The sequence below is a fragment of the Melanerpes formicivorus genome, unplaced genomic scaffold, assembly GCF_026170545.1.
Source record: "Melanerpes formicivorus ecotype bairdi unplaced genomic scaffold, bMelFor1.0.p_v2 SCAF_34, whole genome shotgun sequence".
NCBI classification, from domain to species: Eukaryota; Metazoa; Chordata; class Aves; order Piciformes; family Picidae; genus Melanerpes; species Melanerpes formicivorus.
This window is the reverse complement of record NW_027142386.1, coordinates 258,284-279,659: the sequence shown is the minus strand read 5'-3', so window position 1 is coordinate 279,659 and position 21,376 is coordinate 258,284. Positions and strand designations below refer to the sequence as shown.

At 47.8% G+C, this 21,376-nt stretch overlaps 1 protein-coding gene across 8 annotated transcripts in view; it reads right to left on the bottom strand.

The window, feature by feature from the left end:
• PTBP1 (polypyrimidine tract binding protein 1) overlaps window positions 1-21,376 on the bottom strand; it is a 36,366-nt gene that overhangs the window by 8,545 nt on the left and 6,445 nt on the right. For 2 of the 8 annotated variants that reach the window (XM_068156210.1, XM_068156205.1), the window contains 9 exons: window positions 11,641-11,719; window positions 10,503-10,675; window positions 9,171-9,317; window positions 7,599-7,769; window positions 6,640-6,750; window positions 6,036-6,210; window positions 5,339-5,428; window positions 3,943-4,085; window positions 960-993 (listed from right to left, as the gene is read on the bottom strand). In XM_068156210.1, coding sequence (XP_068012311.1) covers window positions 960-993; window positions 3,943-4,085; window positions 5,339-5,428; window positions 6,036-6,210; window positions 6,640-6,750; window positions 7,599-7,769; window positions 9,171-9,317; window positions 10,503-10,675; window positions 11,641-11,665 — 1,069 coding nt within the window. In that variant the 5' untranslated portion in view covers window positions 11,666-11,719. Of the gene's footprint in view, window positions 1-959; window positions 994-3,942; window positions 4,086-5,338; window positions 5,429-6,035; window positions 6,211-6,639; window positions 6,751-7,598; window positions 7,770-9,170; window positions 9,318-10,502; window positions 10,676-11,640; window positions 11,720-13,240; window positions 13,345-21,376 lie in introns of those variants that run through there. The other 6 variants (XM_068156212.1, XM_068156213.1, XM_068156211.1 and 3 more) reach the window with 5 other exon arrangements.

The following is a 21,376-nucleotide window of genomic DNA, read 5'->3' as shown; positions in this document are numbered from 1 at the left end:
AGCACCACACAGCCGCCCCCAGCCAGCACCACACAGCCGCCCCCAGCCAGCACCACACAGCCGCCCCCAGCCAGCACCACACAGCCGCCCCCAGCCAGCACCACACAGCCGCCCCCAGCCAGCACCACACAGCCGCCCCCAGCCAGCACCACACAGCCGCCCCCCAGCCAGCACCACACAGCCGCCCCCAGCCAGCACCACACAGCCGCCCCCAGCCAGCACCACACAGCCACCCCCAGCCAGCACCACACAGCCGCCCCCCAGCCAGCACCACACAGCCGCCCCCCAGCCAGCACCACACAGCCGCCCCCAGCCAGCACCACGCTCATTCCCACCAGTTAACTTATTCTGCTCTGATTAAGGAGAATTAATTTATCTGTGCAGCAGAATAATAAATGGAACAATACATTAAAAACTAAGATTATATAAAGGAGAAAAAAAAAAGATGTTGGGTTTCAGCAACAACAACAACCAAAAAAAGCCAATCAAAACCAACAACAACAAACAACCAACCTCACTGCCAAGACGACTGAACAAAACGTGGCATGCTCTCCATTTAAACCCTAACTCTATATATATATGTGTATGTATCTATCAGGCATGCAAAGCACTAAACCCATGCACATTATAAAAGTAAAAAACAAACAAACCAAACTAAGTTTAAAAAAAAACAAAACAAACAAACCAGCAGCAACTAAATGCCAAAGGAAACAAAAAAAAAAAACCCAACAAAACAAACCCAAACAATGAAATCAAATGATGCATTCAAAAGGAAAAGCAACAAAACAAACCCAAAGTGCAAAAACATTTCTGAAGTATCCAAAAAGTAAAAACAACAACAACAACCAACAACAACAACGAAATAAACCTTAAGTGATTAAAATAAAAGGCAAAAAAAAACTCAACAGAAAACCAAAAAAAAAAAAAAGGTAATAATAAAGTTGTGAATGATAACATACCGAAAAGAATAAAGAGGCATTGGGGTGTAACTCTCTTTAGAGAACAGCAGAGCAAGGCAGCGGAGGGACAGGGAAGAGGTAAGGAATCGGAGGGGTAGAGCGAGGTTGCACAAATCGTCCACAACGGAGGAAGGGCAGGAAATCCCCGCAGGAAATGGCGCAATTGGTTGATGGATGATGTGGAGTTTTCAAGGTGTGGTTAATATTGAAGGGCAGGTTGGTTTCCGAAGAGCAGGGTTTTGGATATATATATAGAGATATATATAGATAGATATATATATATATAGTTTGTTTTTTTAATGTATTTATTTTTTTGGTTTGGAAAAGGGTAAAAAAAAAAAGAAAGAAAAAAAAAACAAAACAACAAATTGGTTTTATTGAATGGTTTGGTGGTGGTGGTGGTTTTTTGGTTTGGTTTGGTTTCAAGCGACAACAGGAAGCAGAAGTACCGTGCAGTCAGTTGGCAAAGAAATTCCGGATCAAGGGGAGAGAAAAAAAAAACAAATAAAAAATAAATTGAGGGATATGGGGGGGGAGAAAAGGAAAAAAAAAAACAACAACACACACACAAACAAAAAAAAAAGTAGCAAAAAACAAAACAACAAAACAAAAACAAAACACAGGTCAGTAAATACATTAAGGAAATATGTAGTGTTCCATCAGTCAAAAGATTTATAGGTTCTATTGTACAATAACTTGGGGAGGGTGGGGGGTGGGTTTTTGGTTGGTTGGTTGGTTTTTCCTCTCTCTTTACAGAACAGTTCATAGGGGTTTGGCGGTTTGGGAAGGGAGAGGGATTTGGGGAGGGGTTTGTTTTTTAACCCAGTGGAACACAACGATAAAGGAAAAGGCATTTTGGTTTTGTTTTTAAACTTAAAAGATATAACAAAGAGGTAAGAGACAGTATCCCCAGCGGAGTGACTGCTCCAGGGAGTTGCAAGGCTTTCATTTGCCTGAACATCTTTTTCTCCTGTCACAGAGAAGTTCTTAGCAGAACTGACTCCATGGATAAGGCAAAGAGCTCTACGTTAGGGCCGCGGGAAGCAAGCTAAGCCCAATACAGAACCCAGGTGCTGCCTTTAAAGCAGCACCACAAAAAACCTCGGGAGGTCTCTGCTAGAGGGTCTTGCTGCAGAGGAACTCAGCACTTCATTTGCTGCAGAGTCTATGCCCTGCCACCTCTGTGGCTTGGCCTCATATCACGTGGAAACTCAGAAAGGCAGGAGCAGCATCTCTGCCCCTGCAGAACCCTGCACGCAGGCAGGAGTCTGCATCCAAAGCAAGGAATCACCAGAGAGGTTTCCTCTATTCCACCTTTCCATTCCATGGTGAATGATTTCAGTTTCCATGAGTACAGTTCATTAAAAATAACCCCAATCCCCTAGGCATTAAGGCAGAGTAGTCACTCCAAAGCAATACTGTCTCTTAACTAACTGGTTGTGGCACAGGTAAGTTTCTACAACACTGATTATACAGGCAATGGAAAAAAAGTTTCAGGTCTGTTAGTTCACAGCTTCAGTACAAGTATCAAAGTCTCTCTAGCCCAAAGATAAGCTGGATGGATAGTGAAGAGCTCATCCAAAAAATGCAAGGCATGAAATAACTGCTTGCTCCTACTGAGCCAAGAGCTGTGCACAGCATTCAGACACTGCAAAGAGCTGTGGGCCAAATTAAAGAGGCACAGCACAGCCTCTGTCACTGCAGGATCATCCCCAGCAACATACAAGTGACAGTGGCACACTGGTTGGGAAATAACAATGCCAGCCTTTAGTTGTGACTTTAGTCATGGGTGTGAGCCAAAGCTGAACAGTTCCTGGCATGGCAGAGGAGCTCCTAGGTAAAGAGCCAGAGCAAAGCTGTGCCCCAGCCCCAGCCATTATTTCATGTCCTGGAGAAAACAGTAGTGACAGATAAAAAGAGAGTAGTCTGAAATATTGATTCAATTGGCTCATCTCATCCAGAGTGACAACATTTTGATTGTTCATCACATCCAGGCTTCCCCTTTGATGCAAAAGAGGTTTTGTGGTTACTCTGACATCACTGCTAAGTTACAGAGCTTTTGCACAGCAGGAGTAACTCGTGTGCACAGTCCCACCACAGTTAACTCATGACTCTGCTGCACACACATCAGAAGATTCTACACTTTCAATCCAACAGAGAGCCAAACTGAAGGCAAATCCAAGGTATCCATATGGAATTCTTGTGATGCTCTTTCATTACAAGCAGCATTTTTGGTTTTTGGTTCAAATATTTGCCTTGTTTTGTTTGGTTTTTTTTTGTTTTTAAAAGACATTCAAGTATTTCAACTCACTAAGTAGAATTGAAAATGTAAACTGTGAGCTGTTAAAGGGAGTTTAGCTAAGGAGGAAAAAAAAAAAAAACACAAACCACTTCCAAGAATCTTGGAAAGGGAAAAAAAATAAATGTGCAAGCACATGGCAGAGGGGGAAATACTGCACAGGTAACAAGGTAAAGCTGGCAGGGGTCCAGACACTCCACAGAAAGAGCAAAGCTCAGAACAAACTCTCTCTGTAGTTCTGAATTAATGGATTAAAATCTAGAACATGCTATGGAAAAGGAAGAATGGACATGGCTAGTCTGTGACCCCCAATGACACCATGCCATGGGAATGGCAGGGAGATTTCCAAATGAAGAGGGAAGGAAGGGAAAGGCATTGTAGTCTTTACTGGGCAAGAGCAGGCAGGCAGCATCCTTGGTTTTGAACCAAAGAAGAGCAAGACTTCATTTGAGATGGACTTGATTTCCTATCAGCAACTAGAGCACTGAAGTGCTTTAACTTTGGGGGCTGGCAGAGCAGGGCCATCTGGTTTTCTAGTTGGGCTGTTCCCTGTAGGATACAGCAGGATTTCACTTTCAGTGAGTTTCAGCACAATCTGGTGTTCAGAAAGTAAAAGTAGAGGTAAGAAGAAGAAGAGGGGGGGGGAATGAATAATAAAAAGGGTAAAGTTAGGACTTCACTAACCTCAGTATTGAGATTGCTAACCAGCAGAACTGAGTTCCCTGGCCCAGTGAGGCCGGGAATGGTAATCCGTCCTGCTGCAGCCGCTGCAGCTGCTGGGATAGCCAAAGGAGCCAAAGCTCCATGAACTGCTGGGACTGGCAGGCCTGGAAATTAAAGAATATTAACCAGTGAAGAAACCCACAGCGTGGACTCTGGTGTGTGTGCTGCACCAGAAGGGAGAGCAGCACATCTTGCCTAACATGCATGTGATCAGACAACAGTGACCACGGATCCTGGGAGCAGGAGCCTCCAAGTCCGGGTGCTGCAGGAAGTGTTCTCATCTCTCACAGTGTTTGCTCTTGCAGTGCCTGGTGCTCAGCAGGTGCCTCTTGGCACCACCTTGTTTGACTACAATATTCTGCAGGTTTCACAAGAAGCAGAAGCAGCACAAAACCTCAGCTCCATTGGTGCAGGGAAGGTGTCACAGAGGGCATTTGGAAGGGTCTCTCCAACCAGTGCATGCCAAAAAATGCTTTGTCTTTAAAACATGCAACTGTAAGGTTTGTCTTCAAGCATGCAACTGTAAGGCTTCTCTGTTCAGGAGATGAGCTGGTGGAGGACCAGCAGCTGTGCTCCACCAGCTCACCTCCTCTTGAACAGAGAAACCTCACAGTTCTGTTTCTGAACACTTCCAGGCTGCTCACACTAACAGCTGGCACCTCGCTGCATTACCCCTCCGAAGGACAGAGCTTTGGAGCTCAGGAGGTCAGTGAGGTGGCTTCTCAAAGCACACTGGGTGTTTCCCCACCAGGACAGGATGTTTGAACCAAGCAGCAACCTTCAGGGGTTTGATCTGCACTTGTTTGTCATGAGCAAGGAAATTCCATGAGGTTACAAGAAAGCCAACACAGCCTGGTCTGCTGTGAGACAGAGCAGGAGCTGTTTAGTCTGGCACCCCAGTGGAAGGCTTTCATCTCAGACACTTGGCTACTTCCCTCAGAGCCCAGAATTTGTTACCTGCAGCATGGCTTAACAGCTTCAGGTTTAAATACCAGCTTCACTCAAAATATTTAGGGGGGAAAAAATGAAGCAAGATTCCTTGCTTTTGACTACATTTATTTACAGCTGTCAGTGAGTTCCCAACCTCTTTAACCATAGAAATGGGAGAAAAAAAATCTCTCTCCTCTCAATTTTAAACACTGCCTCTCCTATCCTCCTACTCTCCTCTTCTCTCAGGGGTATTACCCAGAGCCAGTGGTGCCACAGCTGTACTGGTTAGGTTCTGAAGCACCATTCCCTTCCCTGTCCAACTGCCAGAATTTGGAGTTTGCAGGACTGAGCCCAACAAAAACATCAGCACTTAGCTTTAAAACACCAAGATGCTTCAACAGAAAGCCTATAAAAAATGTCAACTTACGAAATACAGTACCTGCAGCCTGAGGAATTGCAAAGGTAGGAGGAAAGCCAGCTCCTGCATATGGAGAAGCAGAGATTATTCCTGGGGCACCTGGGAAAGATATGCACATCACACAAAGACACCCAAGAGCAAGAAAACTCTACACTTAGCTGGAAATGTCCACATCTGTCCCCTTCAACATAAGCATTTAGTTGAAAGCTAAGGCCTAAAACATAAACAGCAATTCAAAAGTGCCTCAGAGTGCAACACTGAGCCTCAGGAGCTGTACAAAAACTCTTCCTCCTCCAACTCTGCTGTTCCCAAACAGCCCTTAGAACACAGCTGCTGTGCAGAACACAAGCTGGCTGCTCCTCTAACTGCATCAGCACACCAAGACTTTAAGCAGGGGTTACACCACCCCAGATTACCACCGAGTGCACGCTGCAGGCAGAACAGCAGATGGCACTCGAAGCACAGACAGCTGGAGAGCCTTCCACAGCCTTCACCCGAAGGGAGATAAGCTTCCAAAGCAGCAGCAAGCACCCACATCCCTGTGTTCCCACTACTACTTTGCATTCAGTAGTTCCCAGAGTTTCCTGGTTAGTCACACTGTATTCCAAGACTGCCTGACCCACCACAGTGGGGCCCCCATCCCTTCCCTAGCTGACACACCCAGTGGTTACAGTCATTCTGCTCCCACTTCAGCCAGAGTTCTCACCAAAGGCAGCTGCCATGGTCTGATCAAGGGACGGGTGGCTATCTCCAGAAGGAAGGTCTGGCCTGGTGTAATCTCTGCTCTTATCATTATTGTATTTGACATTGAGGCTTGTGAGCTTGGAGAAATCGATGCGCAGCGTGCAGGAGGCATTGTAGATGTTCTGTCCGTCCAGGGACTGCAAGGAAACAAACCCTCCCTCAGCCCAAGGTGCACTCACACCCAGGCCACAGCAGAACACCCCCAGTGGCACTAGCCAGAGTCCCCTCTGCAGACAGGCAGGTCCTGCACTGCCTTGCTTTACCCCTCAAGCTCTAGGAGCTCCTTCACAGAATCATCCCAAATGGAAGAGACCTTTAAGATCAAGTCCAACCTTCAACCTAAAGCTCCTGGCCAAGCAGCTCCACGTCTGCACACTTTAAAGATGCATTTTTGTCACACCCTGCTCATGCATTTTAAGGTACATTTTAACTCCACCCACCTGAGCTCTGCTATCAGGAAGGTGCTCACCAAACCCCAACACCACCAGACCTCCAAATGCTACTGACACTGATCTTAGGTGAGTAAGAGCAAGCTGAGGGTTCCAGTAACGCAGGTGTTTACTCACCAGTTTGGCATGCTGAGCACTGACTGGGTCAGCATATTGTAACAGGGCCTGGAACTGGCTGTTCTTTGTGAATGTGATTATTTTCAAGACTGTTCCAAACTTGGAAAAAATCTGCAAGACAATGGTTTGTAGAAGCTCAGCTCACCTCCAGCAAAGCAACTCCACACTAATCTCCAACATTAAAAGCAGCAACAACAATAAGTTAGCCTTTACCTGCTTAGCTTTCCAACTCCAAAAATGTCAAGGTTTTAAACTACAGCTTGGGTGCTGTTTAACTTGCCTCAATGGCATCAGACTGGAAAAACCATCAGGGGGAGTTGAAATGCCCCTGAACAAGGGGCTGGTTTTGTTCTGGGTTCTTAGCCAGGCAGATTCACATGCACCTTCACAACCTGGAACACCTCCAAGAATTTCAAGGACTCTTAAACACAGCCAAGCTTGCATTTTAAACATGAAGATTGAGTTAAGCCACCACAGCAGGAGCTTTCCAAACAGGCTGCTGCCCACAGGACTCTCAGACACTGCATGGTTTACCCCTACCCCTCACACAAGGGCAACACGGCAGCTCCTTCTGCTACACCCTACACAGAGCTGGAAGAGCTGTCCTGAGAACATCCATTTGTCCCCTGTGTTGTAGCAGGCTGCAATCCAATTAAAACAGACCAGCAATCAAAGTCTCTAGAAGCAGAGAATCATTTAGGCTGGGGGGAAAAAAAGCAAGCCTTTAAGATCAAGATCAAGTCCAAGCAGAGATACTGAAGCCTGGCCAGACTGGGATTAAACCCAGAAGAATGTGGTGTAGGTGTCTGGGTCTCCAGAAGGAAGACAGTTGGCAGCTATGGTCAGAGCTTGAATTACCCAGCCACACAAAAACACCCCATCACACACTGGTAGAACAAAGACACTGCAAATACAACAGTTTCCCATTCTTCAAGGCCTTGGGGCAACAGGGTTTTTACCTGATGCAGAACATCTAGAGTGACAGGATAGAAGAGGTTCTCCACAATGATCCTCAGGACAGGGCTCTGGCCAGCCATCGCCATTCCCGCATCGACGGCAGCAGCAGGGGCTGCCAGGGCCAGGTTTCCAGCCTGGACAGAATTCACAGCTTGCAGAGCTGCCTGGGCACGCTGCAGAAGCAAAGATGCCATGAGACCCACACTTGTGCTTGCAGAAACACAGCCAGCTTCTCTCCACTGGCCATCAGCAAACCATCTCAGTGAGCAGAACAAAGCAAGATGCTGCTCCTTCCACTGGGGACTTCAGAGCATTCTAACAGGGCTAAGCATCTGAGGGCTGGGTGTCAAGGAGGGGGACAGGCTCTGCTCACTTGAACTCTGTGATAGAACAAGGGGCAATGGATACAAACTACACAGCAGGTTCCACCTCAACATGAGGAGGAGCTTCTTCACTGTGAGGGTCACAGAGCACTGGATTAGGCTCCCCAGAGGGGTTGTGGAGTCTCCTTCTCTGGAGCCTTTCCAGCCCCATCTGGATGTGTTCCTGTGTGACCTGTGCTGGATTCCATGGTCCTGCTCTGGCAGGGGAGTTGTACTGAATGATCTCTGGAGGTTCTTTCCAGCCCCAACATCCTGTGACAGCCCACACCAACCAGCCAAAACCCAGCCTGAAGTAAGTATGCTACTGCTGAAACCTTGCTCAACATCCACTGATGCAAAGTGACTCCTCTAAAGGAAAGGAAAAGCTGAGCTCCCTGGGGGTGAACCTTCTCCAGTGTGCTAGAGGCTGATGGAATAGAGAGCTGAAGGTCCACCTGCCACAGGGATGAGTGGAAGAGAGGACTTAAGGCTTTTCCTTCATGCACACAACAGTGCTGTGTGCTAGGGGCTGCCTTTGTTAGAGGGACTCAGCAGCACCACAGCACCTGCACAGCACCAGGTGCTCTGATCTGGTCTGAAAAGTGAGAGGAGGCAAACTGGACATGATTGGCCTCTCTTGATAAGGGGAAACAGGTAACTTCAACTTCTTCCCAGTGCTCCTGTCCTGAAAGGCTGCCAAGAGCAGCTGAGCTGAGCAAGGGAATTTTACCATGTGTGGCACAGGAACCCTAGACAAGCCTTAGGCACTGCCATGTTCCAGTGCTGCCCACCTCAGAACTCATCAGAGGCAGACTGTGCTCCACTGCAGACACAGGGCTTGCCCCATCAGAACTTCATTTCATAGGAACCTTTCAAACATCAAGGACAAAGGTCCTAGAGTAGCAGACCTAAGTGTCTAGCTGAGTGTTCAGTTACTGAAGGATGCCAAGCCACCCCTCCTCACCACCTCCCGTCCCCTCTATCCCTCCCCACACACTGAAGCAGTCAGCAGCTCATTTAATCTGCTGAAACTCTGGATAAAAGCTGTCAGAGGAGACCTTATTCCACAGGCTTGTGTGCTCCATTCAGCACTTCAACAATTAAACTCGATCTCAGAAGCCTCCCAGGCTTACAGCAGCAGCACAAATCAAAGCAGGAGCTGAGAGCTCTGTCCCTCCCACTAGTACAGCAAGGTAAAGAATGAGAACTAACTGCTTGGTTTGGAGAGTTGTCTGTCTTGAGCTCCTTGTGGTTGGAGAACTGGATGTAGATGGGCTGGCTGCGGAGGACTGGAGTGACAGTGGTGTAGTAGTTGACCATGGTGTTGGCTGAGTCTTCTGTGTTCATCTCTATGAAAGCCTGCACAGAAGTCAAACCCAGCACACGATCAGATGGGCTCACACCAGGAGACAGCAGCAGCACTCAGCAACAGCATCACACCAGTTAGGACCTTCAGGAGGAACCTCCAGCTGAACTGTAACTGGGTTGGATTTTCACAACTGCATTTACATGCAAGCTTTTGCAGACAGAATGACTTAAGAACCAACTGTACATAGAGCTTGCTCTAGCTGGAGATATCCCTGCTCACTGCAGGGGAGTTGGACAAGATGACCTCTGAGGGTCCCTCCCAACTAGATGCATTCTGTGGACAAATGAGATCTTCACTGTCCAGACTGAGCTAATGTACCTGTTTCAGCCTCACTTTAACATCTCCAGGCTACATGTATTTAAGAAAGCAGCAACAGAAGTGTCTGCAGGAACACAGAAATACACCAAATCATCCACCTTCTCCACCCTTATCTTCAGCAACTTCTCACAGGTCTCTACAGAGCAGTGAGCCCACTCACTGCCCATACCTTTATGGTCTTCTCTACTTCAAACACACACACACACCCCCCCCAGGGATTGCAGCAAGCCATTATCTTAAGGACTTGCACATCAGTGCCACCATGCAATACAGCAGAGGCACATTTCCATCATTAAGATTAAAGACAAAGTCTTTTAAGGCATGATTAAAGTTGCCTGGCTTTTTTTTTTTCCACTCCTTAATTTGTCCAGGCAATTTTAGTTACCAAATGAGTGCACATCACCTGCATTACCCAAGAGTGCTTCAAGCTTTACCCCAGCTCATTTTGGTTGCACCAGTAAAGGTGCCCTGACTATGCAAAGTTGCACTGGGGGTTACTCAACCATCAGGCCGGCTCGAGTGAGGCAGGGGGGGGTGTGGAAAAAAAAGGCCAACTCATGGCACTGCTGTCCAAATAATTCCCCTGCTCTGTAATTTAACAACGAGGCATAATGCTCATTAGAAGTGACAACATGCAATTATGGACTTAACAACTTGCACAGCCTGAAAATAGTATTTTTAACAGCTCATGGGATGACCATGGAAAAGTAAAATCACGGCACGCCAAAGCCATTGGCTGCCAGCACACCGCAGCCGCTTCCAGCTCCTCGGCTCTGCTTTGCTGCTGACAAGCTCCTCAAGTGGTTGGTTGGGTTTTTTTTTGACACCATCCCTGCCTTCAATTACAGAGACAATACCTGGTTTTTGCCTTTCAACATGAGAAGATTGGTGACCTTGCCAAAAGGTAAGCCCAAAGAAATGACCTCTGCCTCCGTGACATCACTGGGGAGCTTACGGACGTGGATTACTCGGGATGGGACCCCAGCGCTGCGGTTGTCGCCTTTGAACTTCTTGCTGTCGTTTCCATTAGCTGCGGAAAGCAAGAGAGTTGCTGCTCAGTGGGGAGGGCTGGACAGAAGATGGGAATGTTTCTGACATCCAGCTGCTGCTCCTTCTTAGCCAGATTCCACGGCCTAATGCGAGCAGGATCTGCAGACACGTGGTTTCAGCCTTTCCTCCCAGTCACGCGACGTGATGCGGCCAAACACCACGGCGATGGCAGCCGCCCTCCCTGTGGCCGTTTCAGACCACCACCCACCCGTGGCTGCTTTGTGGAGGGCTGAGCCACTAATTCTAGAGCGCTGCTTTGTTCATTTTCACCTCCACTGGGCTTCTTTGCAGTGTTTGAAGAGGACATCTTAAAGGGATAGTAAATCAAATACGACCCAAAACGCAATCAGCTGGATTCTAGATATGGCAGAGACAGGAGCTGACACAGCCTGGCAGCCACAGGAGGAACATGAAGGGACTTGGAAGGACAACAGGAGCTCAGAGTAAGACAATTCAAGGCCATGACAAGCACAGAGGGCACCAATCTGGGCTGAGCACCCAAGGACAGTCTTGGGTGGGATTTACTAACCTCAGCAGCAAACAACTACACAGAGCCAAAATAACCCTACATGAAATCGACTGGTTCGAGCGTAGCTCTTGAGAGCAAACCCTGCATGTCCTCATCCTGTAAGAGCCATTTAACCACTGTTCTGCAGCAACTGCTTACAGTCTCATAGCCTTTTAAAGAGGTTTGTCATTATTCAGCCTGATCTGGTTGGAGATGTCCCTGCTTGCTGCAAGGGGGTTGGGACGAGATGACCTTTGAGGGTCACTTTCAACCCAACGCAATCTATGAATGGATTCAGCACAGTCCTGCAGGAGCCCCTAATAAGCACCAAAAATAAAGTGATTTAAAAAATAAAGCCTAAGTGGGGAGAAACACAGACCTCCTCTGAGGGTCTGCAATGCTTGGGAATGGCTATTCTTGTTCATGGGCAATATTACCTGCAGAGGAAGAGTTGCTGCTCATGATAAAAGGTCCGTTAGTAACACAAGTAGTGAAAAGCTCCTCAGATCCCCGCCGCTGGAAAAGAAAAGAGGAGAGGTAAACTGACAGCATTTTTACTGAACTCAGGTACTCCTAAAAGCAGAACAATTGAGATCAAAAGCTGGACAGGAGCTGAATAGAAGCATGAGTGAAAACATACTGGCAGTGAGCAGTGAACCTCACCTCCATAAATTAAGCATAAGTGAGATCCAGTTTAGTAACTGAGCAGCACTATCCAGTATCTTTTCCAGCTAAGCTCTAGGGCTCTTAAGAGCTGGAGCGCTGCTGAGCTTTCTGAAGTCACCAAGTACAGCAGTGGCTTCAGACAGCCTCCTGCTGTAGCCAACAAACAGATTTCTGACTGCTCACAGCAGACAAGATTGTCACTCTTTTTTGGTTAAGCTAAAAACTCTGGGGCTGAGCAGGAAGAGCAAAGCAGAGAGGCCTCCTGGCATTCCTCAGGAGCACACCAAGGCTATTTTACTGGGAGCTACCAGGAGAAAGGGAGTGTTAGGCAAAAGACAAGTTCTCAGAAGCTGGCCACAATTGTTAGTGCAGGACTTGGTAATTATGAACCAAAGATGTGAATTTCCAGCTACAAGCAGAGGTAAACTCGAGAAACTGAGATCTGAAGGAAGTGGTGGATCTCTTCCCCTCCTTACCACCCTCCTCCCCCACAAAAAAGGAGAAAAGGAGGTAGAGCAGGAAAGGTAAGCTGCTAAAAAAAGCTACTTTCAAATTTGACAGCAGAAATAGGGCCATATATAATAATTTGGCTGCTAGTACAAAGCAGTCTGATCACTGATGTGTTGCCTTCTAGCCACAACCCCCAGAACAGCTCCTGGGACAACACTACCAAAGCCTCAGAGAGCAGAAGGACAGAGAGGCATTCTGAAGCAGAGAAACCCGAGTACCACAGCTCCAAAGTCTCTGTAATCCCATCCTCTACTGCCCTTCACACTGGTCCTTCTACACAGAAGTCAACACAGCTTTGAAAACAAAAGGCTGAGAGTAGCCCAGTGTGCCCCAGGTCCTCTCATCTTCCTTACTGCAGCTCTGTGCCTTTCAGATTTTATGGAGAGGAGAAAACATTTGACAAGCAGAGTTCTGAACCAAGCTGGTCCTTAGAAGACCTTAAAATCCCACTCCGACCTGTGAGCAAACACAATCATACAAACCCAGCACATAAAAGCATTTTCTGACTGGTTTCTAAGTGGCTCTTACACAGAAATGCCACACTACAAATCTCTCATCAACAGAAAAAGGAGCAGAGCTCACCCCTGCCTGGCTGCCCTCCCACCCAACTCAGACACACACACACACACACACTCTGCTCCATGCCAGCCACCAGACACTCACCACCCCCCTCCCACCATGCCCTACATCTGGGGGCACCTGCAGAAACAGTATCTGGGCAACACCACCAGCTCTCTGCTCACCTCCCCAGCACACAGCTCAGGAAAGTAGGTCACAGAGCCCCAGAACACTGAATTACAGACAGTTCTGCTTTTTTCTTTCCCCCTCCCCAAATCTTGAATTTCTTGTTTGACTACTCACTGCCAGCTCTTCAAAGACAGGCCCAAGCACTTTGATGTCCTGAAGAGAAGAAATTAGGGCAGGTTCCCCAAACTGTCGTGTGCTGGTCACCTGCAAGCACTGCCCAGGTCCCACAGAGGCTGAGGGCACCCAGCGAGGTCTCCTCCTTCTGACATAGTGCAGTAATTGGGAATAAGCCTTTTAACAGCTCTTCTAATTAGCACTGGGATTCCCAAGCAGAGCAGGAGGCAACTGGTCTGGGAGGCTGTTAGGCTGGGATCCCATCCTTTTGATGACTCAAAGCTATGCATCATTCCAAGGCTAAAATCCCACCAATTTGCTGTACCAACACTGCTGTGCCTGAGCTGCTGGGAACACCACAAGTACAGCTTCACTTTGTGTCAACTAGGCTGCAGCTGGGAGCCATGGACAAGAACCAGACAGCCCCAGTGAGACAGGCAAACATTTACTGGCCTCACCAGACCCCCCCTTGCATTGAACTTAGGGGGGGATGCTCTTCACTAACAGCTTGGAAACTCCTGATGATACCCAACCTTGGCACCCCTGTGCAGACTCAGGCAGCAGCCCATGCAATCCATCATGGAAACATCAGAACAAGCCACTCATGGAAGGCAGTGTTAGGAAACTATAAACTGAGGGGTGGGAGGGGAAAAAAAACCCTAACATTTATACTGTTATGGAAAAAAAAGAGTTTAAAGTGCCCTGAATTGAATTTTCCTAATGGCTTGCTTAAAATAAACATTTTTCTGGCATATTTGAGAAGTTATTTGCAGGGCACTTGAAGGAGGAATGCTCAACTGCTGCTGCTTTCCACATGCCCCTGTTGCTTTAATGAAAGAGCAATCTCCAATCCACTCCCTTCTTATCTTGGAGACTCTAGCTGCCCGCTGAGACCAGAGCCAGGAGGCAGAGGGGGACGATTGTTTGACATCAAAAGCAGCAGCAGGCAATTTGTAAGCTTCCCAGCTGGAAGCATGTGCAAACCAAGAGGGAAGATTGCAGCAGTTGGAAAATTGCAATTATTCCCAGGTCTTTTCTCCACACAGGGAGGTTTACAGACGTGGGATTTGTGCTGTGTGGACCAAAATTATTCCTCACAGGCTCCTTTTGAAAGAAGGGGGTTTAGAGTGCACTCCTACGAGCAGCACACCTAGCACATGGTGCTGACGCCCTGCCAGGGGTAAGGGCACTGCTGGCACAGGCCCCACAGCAGCAGGAGTTTCCATCAACAAAACCTTTTCACCAGCATTTGTTTTTCCTCCTGCTTTTGCTGCTGGAGCTGAGCCCCACAAGAGATCATAGAATGGTTTGGGTTGGAAGGGACCTTAAAGATCATTTAGTTCCAACCCCGCTGCCACGGACAGGGACACCTTCCACTGGACCAGGTTGCTCAAGGCCTCATCCAGCCTGGCCTTAGAATAAACCATTGAACACTTGAACACTTCTAGGACCTTCAACACTTCCAGGAAGGGGGCACCTTGTTCCAGCGTCTCACCACCCTCACTGTAAATGATTTCTTCCTGATCTCCAATCTCAATCTCAGCTCTTCCAGCTCAAAGCCATTGCTCCTTGTCCTAGCACTGCAAGCCTTGGTAAAAAGATGCCTACTGCTGGCTGCTCTTAGGGGTGAACCAAAGAGGCACACAGAAAACCAGCAAGTCCCCTGTCCACGCTCCTATGGGGAGCTCCAACACAAGCCGCTAACAGCTGCCTGCTCCTTACACCATCAGCTCTTCCCAGGCTCTAACATACAGGAAAAGACACATCAGAAGCTATTAATAAGCCTCACAACCATGTAGAGGTTCAAATGCTCCACACCAAGTACCCAGCTCAGTAGGGTCAGAGGAACCAGAGCAGGCCAGGTTGTTAAAAAAGGTTTAGACGAGTTTCTCACCAACAACATACCCAGTGGATATTGTGAATTATACTGGAAAAGCCAGGACAAAAAGCTATTGACTCAACTAGTAAGTTTAAACTTAAAGCCAGCAAAGGGCTGTGTGGGTGCTCAGTGCTTGCCAGCAACACTCCCCACCACCGTTTTTCTACCTCCTTGTAGGTGTTCAAGACCAGGTTGGGTGGGGCCTTGAGCAACCTGGTCTAATAGGAGGTGTCCCTGCCCACAGCAGTGGGGTTGGAACTGGACGATCTTTAAGGTCCCTTCCAATCCCCACCACTCTCTGATCCTGTGATTCATCGGGGCAGGCCCAGCTGCACAGTGCTTTTACTCAAACCACAGCCTCTTCAGATCCAGAGTTCAGGTCCCTGCTCACAAGAGGCATTAATTCCTGGTGACATTTGTGTCCAAGCTAATTCTTTTGCAGCTGGTATTTTTATGACCAGATCAGCAGAAGCCACAGATTGCTGGCAATAACACTGCTCTGCAGAAAACTTTTCATCTGAACTAACAAACCTCCTCTTCCTGTTTACAGCGAGCAGGCCACTGAAGCTCCATCATCTGATCTCACCCAAACCAGGATGAGGTGTTCCACCACCAACTTCACCTCTGTACACAGGCTGCTACCAGGTAAAGCATGACCTGGGAGTGTTGCTATGGCAGCAGCCTGCTTTTGTCTGCCAGGCTCTTGGTTACAGCAGCTCTCCTGCTCCAGCTGCATTAACTGATTCCAACAGCCATGTGCTCCTGCTCTCCACACTTCAGTCACAAAGCCGCTGTCAGTGCACAGCAGAACTAGAAGTTGTCTCACTGGCACTAGGATTTTACCTCAACTTCTCCATGCCTTGGGATGAAGCCTGGGATTGTCTCAGCACGTACCAGCACACCTCAAAGTATCAAGGAGTCACTAAGGGTGTAAAAGGCCTCTAAGATAAAAGTCCAGTCTTCTACCCAACACCTCCATAACCACAAGGCCACGTCCTGAAGTGCCACATCTTGGTTTCTGAACACTTCCAGGGATGGTGACTCCACAGGCAGCCTGTTCCAGCCCCTGACCAAGTACTACAGAAATTCTCAGCTGCCCTGTATAATCCTTTATTTAATTCAGACCCAGTCAATTCTGAATGGATGCCAACAATCAGCTGCATTCTGCCTGTGCAGAAGGCCAGAAACAAAATACATCTGAACCACCACAAAAACATTCATCTCAAGACAAACTGGTGACATTAACCAACTTCCATAAGGCAGTAAGTTACAGGCAGGAAGTAAAATTAAAGCAACAGCAAGACAGGGAATATGGGAAGGACAGGGATGAGGACCAGGAAGACCAGCAAGCTTTGGATTATAGTCAAGCCTAAAGTCTACAAAACACTCCATTTTCCCATCTCACTGAGGAGCTCCTACACAGCAGAAGTCTTCTCTGCCTCTGCAGACAGAGCACCTTCCACTACTCAGTGAGTAACCAAGACTAAGGACTGTAGTAGCCCTCCTCCTTGTGAGGGAGGAGGTAGACTCAGAAGGCAAACATGCACCAAGCAGGTACCAGAGATCCACCTGGAAACCCTCCTCTGAAAGCAAACCACAAGTGATTTACGCTGTCAGACGCCCTTGGTCTGCTTAAATTCAGACAAAACCCCTGACAGAAGTCCTGTGACTCCCTGGCCAGAACAAGCAAGCATCCCCTTCTCCTAATTCACCTTCCCTACATCTGTCAGGAGTTTGGACCCAGTAAGAGGCCACTATGGTATTCTGCAGACAAAGTGACAGACAAATCATGGAGCAGCTCACACAAACCCTGCCCTGATCAAAGCAGCAAGAAAGTCTTTGAGCACAGGAGTGCCTCTGAGGCATGCATGCTTCAAGGGTTCCATGTGAGGTCATCCCAGAGGAGCAGAAGAATGTTCTGATACTTCACAGCTCAAACCACTGTGAAGGAAACTAAGCAAAAATCCAGTCTGATGACATCATCATTCACACATGCCACATTCCAGCATTTTTGCTGAGAGATTCAAGAAGGAGGAACTAAATTTAAACTAAGAAGGATGCCACAGGGTTTTTTCCCCCTTTGTCTTCCACAAAGGATTCAACTCCAGCAGGGATCTCTCATGTTACCTCCATGTGCCACTCTCTTCCCCTTCTCCTGCCTCCAGCACCCTGCAATCATTTAAAGGTAGAGCAGTGGGGAAAAAAAAAGAGCAACACATTGCAATTTGGGTCACAAAGAAATGCCAAGGTGAAAACACCTCTGCAGGACACAACTGCCTCCTCCATCAGGCTGAGTGAAGGTGGGAAGATCAAGACCTTGAGGTGTGCAGCCTCTGAGGTGGCTGCCAGGCACAGGGTGACACTACTGTCCCAGCAGGCTGTAAGCAGCAGCCACAAACTCAGTGTGTTACTCACTCTCTACTACCCCCTTAAAGACACAATTTATCCTCTGATCAGAACCAAAAAGCAAGAGAGAGAAATCAATTTAGTTGCCCAAATTGCTCCTTGTTCCCCTGGATCATTTATCTGCACATTAGATGGACCTGGCGGGGGGGAAGGCACTGGCCTGGCTGGCTCAGCATGCACGTTTTAGGCTATGATCTGTTCAGGTGGGGCCAGCCCCCACCACCCCACTCAGGGCTTGAATTCACTGGGGAAGATTTAAATCAATGTCTTTACAAAAGAGCCAGCACAGTAAACTTCCCAATAAGGCTCGTGGTGGCATCCTAGGCACACACACACACACACTTTCAGCATCTTTAAAACCAGGTTAGTTGGTCAGAGCATTGCAAAGAAATCAGTGCTGAGGAAAACCAACTGCCACATGAACACACAGCAACACAGGCACTGCCTCGAGGGCTGGTATCATTTCTCTTGCATGCAGACAGGTTTCTGAGCTCCTAGAGACATCAGAAACTTAAGCATTGCATTGGAGGATGGAGTCAAGACTTTTTTCAGCGGTGCCCAGGAACAACAGGCATAGACAAACAGTTCCATCTGAACACAAGGAGGAACTTTAAGGGTGACAGAGCACTAAAAAAGGCTGCCCAGAGAGGTGAGGGAGTCTCCATCTCTATAGAGATTCAAACCCCACCTGGGCATGTCCCTGTGAGACCTTCTCTAAGGTGACCCTGTCTTGGCAAGGGGGTTGGACTCCATCTCCAGAGGTCCCTTCCAACCCCTGCCATTCTCTGATTAAAACAATGGCTCCTGAGATTTTGCAATCATCAGGAGCTGAGGCACACACCAGCTCCAGCACAGAGCCGGATCTGCAGCCCACTCGTCTCACCAGCCCCTCCCTGGCTTTTCTCCCTTGGTCTTTGCTACTATGGAGACACCCTGTGAAACAAACCTGCCCTTTGAGCAAACAGAAGGTGTGGCCACGTTAAATAGCCCAAAACGCCTCAACTCGCAGCAGCAGTAATGCAGTCATTCTGGCTTTGTAGGGCAGCACACACCCAAGCTTTATGATAGACTGCTCCGAGTTGGAGCTTAACCAGTAGACAACCTTGAGCTTTTCAACTCACTGCAGCAGAACAGACATGGCCTCGGTGAAGCTCCAGACAAATACAATCAGCAAGAAATCCTGCTGGGTGACTCACTTTGGGAACCCAGGAGAGAACATTTTGTGCCCCAAACAGTAAGAAGGGCAAATCAAAGAGGCAGGTTTCAGAAGGAACCCCACACTACTTCAATCTCCTCTGAATTGCAGTTGTGTAATAATTACAATCTGCTTTGGCAAACACCAAGCAATCACCACACTGGGATTACCAAAAAGGCACTTGCTGAACTAAGCACAGTGGCTCAGCACGTTCTCCTATCAAGCCTGGAAGACAGCTACACCAGAGCCACCCAGACAGGACCTGAATGGACTCTCTTCTCACTAGTGAGATGACAAAATGCGGCACCAAAAACTTCAGCACTTTCTCATCTGACAACACCTGAAGCAGATGTTGGCTGTGCTTCAGGAGAATCTATCCCTACACTTGTGGGACTGAAGAGTTGAATTCATTCATGTGTGCTAAGTGTATTTTCCTGGGGTTTTTAATCCTCTTTTAACCTTGGCTGATTTTTCTACCACCATTTTATTAACTGATTAGTTGCTGTGAAGTCTTATCAGTTGATTTTTTCTTGCCTACAAGGAGTCACAGCTTGTTTCCTCTCCAACTGAAGTGAGTTCAGGCAGCTTCCACAGAAGGAAAAAAAAATTGGTTTAGAAGTGATTGAGAAGCTGCTTTAGCTCTAACAGCTGAGAAGCCTGTGGCAGCATCTCACTTGGCACCACAGCTTCAACAAACAGCTCATCGTGCTCTTCAGCTCACTACAGGCGTAAGCAGCACTGGGAATCCTCACAGAGGGGTGACAGTGAGGGACAGGTATCCAGAAGCTGCAAACCTAGGTGCACAAACCCTGTGAACTCCACCAACAGAGCAGATGGAGCTGCCAACCAAGCCCAGGCAGCAGCAGCAGCACCACCCGTGCCCCTCACTACATGTGGCTGACATGTGTGATCACGCCTGGTGGAGAGGCCACAAGAGCCAGCTTGTTGCAGCCTCTAACTAAAGCCATAGGAGGGGACTGGAATTTCCTCACAACATTCTTGGCCTGCTGCCTGAAGCCATAATTACTGTTCCCATGGCAAAGATCCTGGCTTGATCACAAATCACTTCTATGCAGTCAGCCTGTACCACACTCCAGCAAACCCTGGTTTTAAAAATTAACTTCTCCAATGCCACAGAAGCAACATGCTTTGTTCCTGGAAACAACCTCTGGAGGAGAGCTCAGCCTCTCCAGGGAACTACAGAGCTACCCAGCACCTAAACTCTTCTGAGCCTCTTTTGAACACTGAAATACACTTAAAGGATAATGCCACAAAGTTCATACTTGTTCCAGTCAGTCCTGCCCAGGGCCCGTTAGAGCCTGAAGAGCCACTGATATGAAGGCAAATTAAAGAAAGCAGATAGTGATCTTGATCAAAATACCCAAGAGGCAACTGCAGGGGTCAGAGCCAGTACCTCAGAGTTCAATACAGTGCCTCCATCTTAAGGCCATACTTCCTTCCTTTTCAGACAGCAAAACTAAGCTTAAATCATGTGTTTTTCATCTGCAGGACATTCCAGAGGCTGTGCATGAAGAGCCCCAGACCAGAACTGTTGCTAGCAAGCTTCCTAAACAAATCCACACTTTAAACCCAGGAACTTGAGGACAAGGCTAAACCTGAAACCCAGGAATGGCTCCAGCCATTACCAACCTGATGAGCAGCAAGACCATCAGGCAGAAGAGTGCTCGAGCAGTAAGCCCTCATGAGGACAGAAACCAAACACAACCAAGATCTCAGAAGCATTGATAGAAATAGAGTGTGAGCACCCTGAGGATGTGAGGAAATGCTACAAAAGTGCCAGCACCCTGCCCTTTCAAACAATGAAGCAGAGCAAACTGGAATGTGGCTTCACAGATTCCTCAATTCCACAGTTAAACTTAGCAACCAGGAACACTCAGAGCAAGCAGACAACCAAGAGGCCACCCTGAGTTTCCTCTGAGAATTTGCTCAGCAGTCTTCCAAGTTGCAGGCACTTGTCCCTGCTTGGGACATTCCAGTCATGAGAGCAGAGCATCAAAAGGGCTGATTGGTGTCTCAGGAACACATCACCTACAGCACCACAAGACCTGACAGCACTTGGGGACTGCAATCCTCTAGCACCTTCGACTTGGTGGAGCACCACTCCTGGCTTCTTGGTACACAAGAATTCCTAAGTTCACACCTCAGATCAAAGAATTTTCCAGCTCAAACTTCCCTGTCTCATTTAGAAGCTCAGTCAGCAAGCTCTCAGAAAGGACTGCTTAGCTCTAGTGTCCAGTCTCTACTTGGCACCCTGTGTCTATGAACACAGTTTATAAAGCCAGCAGACAGCAAATCTGCAGTTCCACAGCACCATTTTAAGTTATCAAACAATTAAAGAACATCTGCTTCTGAAGGAGGGGATCAGTTAATCCTCAAAGCAATTTCAGTGATGCCCCAGGGCTCACAGAAATGCTGATGGATGAACAGAGCTCTATCAGTGGCATTAGCTCAGCCAAGACAACCCTGAAAGGCTTCTGTGATGATACAGAAACCTCCAGCAAACCCAGGGAGGGTGGACTGGAGTCTCAGAAGAGCTGCAGCTGATGAGGTTTTACATCACCACAGAGAGATGTTTAAGAAACAACGGATCATTTGCTTACACTACTTTTTGAAATGGAGATGCCTGCACCTCTCT